At 50.0% G+C, this 8,320-nt stretch overlaps 1 protein-coding gene across 1 annotated transcript; it reads right to left on the minus strand.

Annotated features, from left to right (window-relative positions):
- Positions 1-6,278: 6,278 nt before the first annotated feature.
- LOC112949353 (testis-specific serine/threonine-protein kinase 4-like) lies at positions 6,279-8,170 on the minus strand. The gene is made up of 4 exons (XM_026041744.1): positions 7,967-8,170; positions 7,534-7,748; positions 6,832-7,103; positions 6,279-6,433 (listed from the first exon to the last, which is right to left on the minus strand). The coding sequence occupies exons 1-4, from the start codon at positions 8,168-8,170 to the stop codon at positions 6,279-6,281; spliced, it is 846 nt and encodes a 281-aa protein (XP_025897529.1).
- Positions 8,171-8,320: the final 150 nt, after the last annotated feature.

Below are 8,320 nucleotides of genomic sequence, written 5' to 3' on the forward strand. Positions count from 1 at the left end.
AGATGCAAAGAGAAACAAAATTAACAGAAACTGTGATTGTCCAACCCAGCGGCAAGGAAGGTGATGACACCATTAATCCTAATCTGGGGTTCTGCACAGCCAGAGGTGCGGATCATTTTCCACTGTATTTTTAAGTTCTTCAGAGCTTTCCCTAAAGCAGAAGGTAGCCTTTTTCAAAGATATGACACACACCCGTATTTGCTCTGTACCCTTTTGGGAAGGTTACCACAACACTTGGGAACATAACCTCCCCATCCCTGGGTCTGTGCAGGCATGTGCTACCAAGTCTCTCTTTCTACATGGCTTCCCAAGCAGAGTGGAAAGCCCTCACTGGAAACAAGCGGAGGGAAATGGGGCACAATAAGTAAGACATCACTTGCAGTGGTAGCAAAGGCTGAAGACTGCCCTGCCCATACACTGAGGCCCAGGACAGCAGGGCCCTGGAGAAAGCAGCCATGGCCATCTGCTTTCCTGCTGCCACTGCTGCAGCATATGGGATTCTATCAGAGTTCTCCCATGTTCTTCAAAAGTAAAAAAGTGAAGAAACTATTACACATACACATTTATTTCTTCAACCAGAAGTGATCTCAGCTTTCTTGCATCTTTCTCTGTCTTGCTGCAAACTGCATCCCTTACTTGATGGAACATGGATGTTCCGAATAAACGTGGCATTATGAATTAGTTGCAGGAACAAAAAAAGGACAGCGGGCCGGAAAGGAGGATGCCACCATTAAAATACAGGCTTTGATTATCTCAGCGACTATGGTTAGCTAGCAGAAGGCAGATTCTGTGCACCTGTACTATGTGCTTGGAAGCTTCTCCTAATGTTTGAGACCTTTCAGAGGTTTTCTCTCCACCAAATTGTAATTCCTCAAATTTATAAGCAGGCTTTCAGAAACACTGGTAGGATTTTTTTGTTGTGTTTTTTTTTTTTTTTTTTTCAGTGTTTGAACAGTGGAGGAAAATGTTTCCCATGCCTTGATTTTGCTGCTTTTCCCAGTCTCGTTGGGAAGACGCGATGCTGCAGTTGGGGCTGATTAGCCCTGTGTTGGAGCTTGGTGTGGTCACCGTGCGAGCAGCAGTTGCTCCAAGAGAAGGCTCTGTAAAGGCTGAATTGGGTTCCTTAGGACTGACAGTGCAGTCCTGTGAGGAGGGTGCTGCCAGCTGCCTAGCACGCTGTGAAAGAGAAGGCTCCTAGGCATCCAAAACCTCCTGCAGGAAGGTTATTTGCAAGGACAGCTTAGCAGTGCTGCTTGAAACTATGTTTGTAGCATAGGTCCTAAGACAGGCTGGCCTTTTCCTTGTTCTAAAAGGAAGGCTTGTGGTGACTTTATGCCAATCTCACCATTTTTTTGAGGCTTGCTTTCTTAACTCTGTAGTGGTACATAAATGTGTATTTGTTTAGTGTCTCTCATCACATCAGATTTTTAAGACTTATAAATGTGTATGTCCTCTGTACTGTTAGTACCTAATTTTTAGGAGAATGTGTTTTATAAGAGATTATGTATTATATATTATTATAACTTATAATTATTATAAATATACAATAATTACAATATAATTATAATAATTTGTAATAATTTATTATAATCTCTTTTATAAGAGATTCTTCCATTTGGAATCAGTACTTGTGGTTCTTGCTGCAAGAGTGCTGCATCAAAGATGTGCCCACTCAGAGAACTCAATGCATATCATTCATCCCTAATGCAAAATTAGTCCCAGAGGTGATGCTTGAATTCTGGTGGAATTAATGGCAGAAGTTTGTCAAGGCAAGAGTCATCTATAAACCATAAACTTTATGAGCTTATCATCAAACTTGACCAGGGGAACCTGAGGGCCAGCATTGCTTACGTCTGTTCACTGCCCCGTGACAAGATCCCAGGCAGGAAACTAACCCCTTCCTAGATCTATTTGTCTGCAGCAGTTCAGCGCTTCACCAGTAATCCAGACCTTGAGCACACAGTGGTTTTAGCTCATAGGACGTGGTAAAACTCCCATAACTTGGGGTTTTGCTGTTAGAGGCCAAGCAGGACGTACTTCTACTGTGTGCATGCACCGAAAATACTATCTAAACAATGCAAAGCAGCCTGGGGAAGGTGTTGCCACAGGGTTTCACAGCAGTTAGCAACCTGGTGTGATTAGACAAAGAGAATGAGTGCAGGAGGAACTGGAAAGTCCAGTCAGAGTAAAAGCTAGGAAATGAAACAAGATTCCCTAGCTCAAGGCATAAACCAAGAATAGGGTAGAACAAAAGTAGAAACTATCCCTGTGGGCAAGGATACCTTCCTTCAGGTTTGTGCACATCTGAAATGATCTGGAAGAGGCCTGGGGACAGGCTGTGGGCAAGGACATGGCCCGGTGAACTGCAGCAATGACACTCTCTTTTCTACCATGTATTCCAGAGGGATCAGCACCTGTCTTGGCTTGCCTTGCCTGGGTGTGCAGAGCCTGGCCTGTTTCTGGAGACACTGCCATGTGCCATCAAAGGACAGTGCCATTGGTGCCATCAAAGGACAGCTTACCCAGGAACATGGCATAAAGGATGATGCTGGCATTCCAGGTGTCTGCCAGAAAGGGGTCGCAGGGCCTGCAGGATCTCGAGGCAGGCATAGATGCAGGACACATGGGAGATCTGTCTCAGCATCCTCCTGGGGGATCTTCCTGGCTTAGTGCCTTCCTGACTTACCTTGACTGGATATGTGGAATGTGCAGAGGACAAAAGCTGAGCAGAGATCCTAAGTTCTCAATGCAAGCACGTGAGATGTGTTTGACTGTAGATGAAGCTGTTAACAGTTCATCATGACAGATAACCAAGAGCAGGAGACACTGAAGGAACCCTGAAGAGCCAGGAGTCAGTACTGGTAAAAAAGCCACTGGAGAGGGGGAACCCAAGCTTAGATTAAAGACTCTGGTCCTCTGGTATGGAATATGTAGAAGCACAGTAGTTGCCAAGCTGATACACTGTCAGACAGAAGGCAGATACAGTCAGATACTTCACACCAGCTGGAGAGAACTAACAGAACTGTGCACCCAAGCACCCAAAAGAGGACCCCTTTTCCAAATAATCCGCTTCCCAGGAGGGGAGCCCTTGGGGGAGCTCACAGCAATGGGGGATGTCCTAGCACAAGTAGCACTGCTCTCTCAGAGGTGATAAAACTGGCAGAGCAATCAAGACATTGACCATGGGCTTCTCTGTTTCGCTCACGCCAGCTGTTCCCAAGTTCTGCTGCACAGAGGTGACTGTGGAGAGCTAAGACTGTGGAGCTACCTTTCCAGGGTGACTTCCCGATGGCAGCAAAATGCAAGTTACCAAGGGTCAAACTAGCTGGGAAAAAGTTAATCACACGGTGTTCCTAAAGACTGCAAGAAGAATCACTTGCTGATGTTCAGCATAAAAGCCTGGCTGCTACACTTGCTACACTGCAAGTTTCCCTAGTCAACAGTCAATACAAAGCTGAGCGGGAGTTACACCAAGTCTCTAAGCATGGTGCTACCAGAGGGGTGAGACAAGCTTCTGCAGCAGTATCAGCTCATTTAATCACACGCCTGCCTCCCGGGCGATAGGCAAGCTGGCTTCTGAGAGGCCCATGATGAAATGAGAGATGTTTTACTGCACATTACAAGTGCCAAATGAGATCCTTTATAAGACACGGTCCAACTCAAACATTGGTCTTTTCTGGAACTAGCTTGGAGAGTCCGAAATCTATAATATATTTGACCATTTTCCCCTGATTTATGGAGATACGGTTGAGCCAATATCAATCCTAGACACGTGTGATGTCTCAGCTGATGTTGCAGCTCTCTGGCCTTGTGCCGAGTGGCTGTGCACAGACGTGACTGCCTCCCAAGGCTGACAGAGTTGCTTCCTGCTGCCCTGCGCGGGAGGCCGTGCGTACTGCAACGCTTAATTTCATCCAGTGGCTGCGCTCCTGAGATTTCCATCCAGGAGATGGCAGTAGCAGCATCCCAGTGTTTGCACAGGGATTCACACCGGCTCAAGCGGCCCCTTTGCCTCCGGGCTGCACTGCTCTCTAATCACCACACGGTTTTATTACATGCAGCCTCGTTAGGAATAAGCAACGGCTCTGCAGAACTGTATCCAGACAAACTGCTTCCGCTAGGTGACAGGCACAGTCTCAAGGGATAAAAGGTGATGCGTGTCTGCCACGTGCCCTCCTTTTAGCTTTAAGGTTTGGAAACAGATTCTATGCTGCACGTTTGAGGCTCTGGCTCCACTGTGGCTGTCTACACTAGCAAGGTCTGAGAGAGAGGTGCTTTGGGGTAGCAAAGGTTTATAATTGAGAGTCTAAGAAAGGCTGCTCTGTGGAAGGGGAGACTGAATAGCTAGGCTCTCATAATGCCCTCCTCCCAAATCAGAGTCTAAGAAACTGCACTTCCAGTCCTCCCACAAAGGAGAAGCTATAAGACTCTCTGCCCAAACATTTAACTATTTATAAGAGGAAACGTTACAAAAACAACAGAAAAGAAAGGTTTGTAACTTTTCCATCCTGAGAAGCTAAGGACAGAGAAGAGCTGTGCTGAACCTCAGCTTTGCACTAGTGCTCAAACATTTCACCCTAGGGGCACTGCAAATCTGGAGCCTCTTCAGTAGACCCAGGAGCTCTTTTCAGGCACAACAAATRCTCCAGATGTGCTGCAGACAAGAAACCCTGAGCCCTTCATAAACAAAGCTCTTGGAATAACATTAATTGGGAAAGCAAATAGAGCATTGCAATAACACTCRGCAAGATTCCTTTAAAAAGAGTGTTACATGACTGGCCAAGAAATTTATACTTTCTAGATGAGAGTTTGGTGATTTCTCTTTCCCAAAAATCCATTTTCTCCACTGCTGCAATTGGGATTTTATTCTCCAAGTGGAAGGACTGATTATCTAAAATGAAACGGAGCGCCTGTGGGTGTCCATGCTTAAGTTCAGAGAGTACCTAGAGGTCCTGGTCCCTCTGGATCCTCATGAAGTCAGTGGTGACAAGTATAATTCAGCAAAGAGTTTAAAGCAGACACGTATATGCAGCCCTGCCCATGGACTTGCTCAGGGACATCATCTGCAGTCTTGCACAGGAAATAGCTGCTTCTTTGTGGGTACCTCTAGATTTTTCTTATATTATTGTCTTTGCACACATTCTTAACTAAAAAAACCCAAACACACACATGATTGGAGCAGTGTGGTTTTGAGTCCTCTGGCTCTGCTTAGAATCAGGCATGTTCAGTGAAAACTGCAACTAGAGATTTTTTCCTTCAGAGATTCTAAGTCAAAGTAGTGAGAAGCTCAGAACAAAACAACAGGCTCCTTCAACCACTAATGCTACTGCTAATAATCCATGCAATTCTGTCACAACACTTACTTCCAGGAGTAACATCCCCTTGCTTCTCTTGAGGACCTGCAGCAATGAACAAGCTTAAAGCTCCTGTAACCTGGAGCATGGTGATCAAAGGGAAGGCAGTGCCTCTGTTTTGCAGGCCCTCAACATTTTCATTTTGACTTTTATAAAGTCACTTTTTTTTCCCCCACACTTCACAGCTGTTTACACAGGCATGTGCATTTACAAGGAATCAGGTTTGAAGGGAATAAATGAGGACACTGATTTTTCTTGGTATTAGTGAAGGAAAACTGCAGATTGGATCAATGTGTCCACATGGACCAGACACCATCAGCTGCACAGCTGATCCTAAATCAGCTCTACTGGCTTGCAGAGCTGGGTGCAATTCAAAGGTTCACAGAATATGAGCCTGAGGCTAACAAACAATACAGCTGGGCTTGGCATTGCTTTCCATGTAAGAGGCGATTATCAAATATAGCTTGCCTGTTGTCTACGTTTTCTGTTTTTAACCTATTTCCCTTTCAAGGTGTTCTCTACCAAAGAAGTAGGTAGAGAATAAAATGTAAGTGGGTCAGGGTATGAGTACCTCCTAATGGCAAAGAAAGGAGCTGTTAGGCTCCTTTGTTTTCCTGTGGTGGAACCAAAACTGGTTCCACCAAAGGCAAGGGCAACATTTCACAGGACCTCAGGTAAGACTGAGAAGCAGCTCATTGCCAAGCAGCTTTTGAGAGTTAAAAGCAGGCAGGTAGCTGAACAGGGATGCTCATGTTGTACCAGTTAAGTTCAATTAAAAATATTAGTCTTATTCCTCTTTCCTAGAGTTTCTGGTCAAGTAGCAAGAAACCACAGAGGTGTCCCCAAGGAAAGAGGCAGAGGAGGGAGGGCTCAAGGCCTTTATAGAGGTTCTCTGAAGCTGTGGAGTTCTCTGAAGCCCCAAAACTACAGCTGGAGGATTATTTCTTTGGGGCTGTTGTGGCAGAGGACAGGTCCTCCGGGTGATCTGGAAGCAGGAAGCGAGAGACCCAAGATGTGTGCAGGAGCTCCTGAGCCGAGAGACGCTCCGAGGCTGGGCACAGCAGCTTCAGGATCACAGCCTGTGGGACACAGTGGTGGGGCAGGGCTGCAGTGCCTCTCCTGAGGGCTGCAGAGACCCCTGGCACCTGGGCACTCCTGGCAGCTGGGACAACTCCATGCCCTTGGTGGCCCCAGCTGCCTCCAGGTGTCCTTTGGTCACCCCGGGCCCACTTGTCTGCCAACATCCCTCAGTACCCTCCATTACTACCCCTGCAGCTAGTCCTCAGCACCCCTACCCTGCTCCCCTCAGTGCCCCAAAGCTGCCTCCAACACCCTCTAATGGTCCTTGATGCACCTGGCTGCCCCCCAAGGCCCACCTTGCAGGCATTGGGCATGGGGTCCTCCTCGACGAGGACAGGGGCGTGTTTCGCCTGCTTCTGGAGACGCCACAGGTTGGTGTCATCGAAGGGCAGCTCACCCAGGAGCATGGCATAGAGGATGACGCCGGCGCTCCAGGTGTCTGCCAAGTAGGGGTTATAGGGCTGCGCCTGCAGGATCTCGAGGCAGGCGTAGGCATAGGACCCACAGAACGTCTGGCTCAGTATCTTCCCGCTGGATCCACCTTCAGGTGCAGAAGCTGCCACGGACTCCCCCTTGACCTCATCCACGGCCATACTTCGGGGGAAGCCAAGGAGGGAGAGCTTCACATTGTCTTTGCTGTCCAGGAGGAGGTTCTCCATCTTCAAGTCTCTAAGAGAGACACAGGAGGTGSAGTGTCTCTGGGGCAGGTGACAGTGCGGAGGGCAGGTAAGGGTGCTGTGGCTCATGTAGGAGACCAAAAAAAGGCTGGCAGGTCAGATACAGGGTGCACAGGGCAACCTAGAGATGACCTGTGGGGCAGACAGGGCAATACAGAGGCAGGTGCCGGAGGCGGGATGGGTGGCAGGTGAGGGCAAATAAGGGCGTTATGGGGCAGGTAGAGGAACCATATCTGGACAAACAGAGGCTGGTGGGGATGAGATATGGGCCATATGGGGCCAAGGGGCCACCTATGGGGCTTGCAGAGCAAAGTATATGGCAAAAAGTGGCACGGGAGCACATGGGCAGTAGGAAGGAGATAGGGATTGTGAGGGCGCTTGTGGGTCCGTGAACCCCTCGCTGCCCGGCGGAGCTCACGCACCGGTGGACAATGGCCCTGCTGTGCAGGTAGACGAGGCAGAGGACGAGCTGGGAGAACCAGAGCCCCGCCTGCTGCTCGGAGCAGGGCCCCTGGCTCTGCACGCGCTGCAGGACGTTGCCCGCGGGCGCCAGCTCCATGACGATGTAGTGCTTGCTGCTGGTCTCGATGGCCTGGTAGAGAGTGATGAGGTGCTTGTGGTGCACCCCCTTCCATAGCTGCGGGTGGGCAGGGGGTTAGCGGGGACAGGCCTGGCCCAGGCAGGCTCCCCCCAGGGACAGGGCGGCAGCTGCCCCATCTCCTGCACCTCCTGCCCCACTGAACCTCTCRCTGCCCCAGCAATGGCCACAAGCAGGTCCCAGTGCCCCCCAGCCCTCTACTCCCCCCACTGCCTCCAGCACCCCCCGATGCTCCTCTGCGTGTGCCCCCTTCCTGCCTGGATGTGCCGGGGCAGCAGCTCTCTCAGATACTGCTGCGTGGCTTTCTTTTTGGAGATGACTTTGATGGCGACCTGCGCGTGCCCCTGGCGRGCCCGGGCCCGGTACACCTTCCCGTAGACGCAGTGACCCAGCAGCCCCTCCAGCTCGTAGCCAAACCGCGCCAGCACCCCAGGGGTGGTAGCAGGGGCCGCCTCTGCCATGACCTGCAGGCAGGAGAGCGGCGCGGGGCTTCCCCCCGCCGGCGACCGGTCCCCGGGAGCGACCGGCCCCCGGGAGCGACCGGCCCCCGGGAGCGACCGGCCCCCCCGGGAGCGACCGGGCTCCCCTCTCCTGCCTCCGTCCAGCCGGTG

The sequence above is a fragment of the Nothoprocta perdicaria genome, unplaced genomic scaffold (assembly GCF_003342845.1).
Source record: "Nothoprocta perdicaria isolate Ctin4 unplaced genomic scaffold, notPer1 scaffold_290, whole genome shotgun sequence".
NCBI lineage: Eukaryota > Metazoa > Chordata > Aves > Tinamiformes > Tinamidae > Nothoprocta > Nothoprocta perdicaria.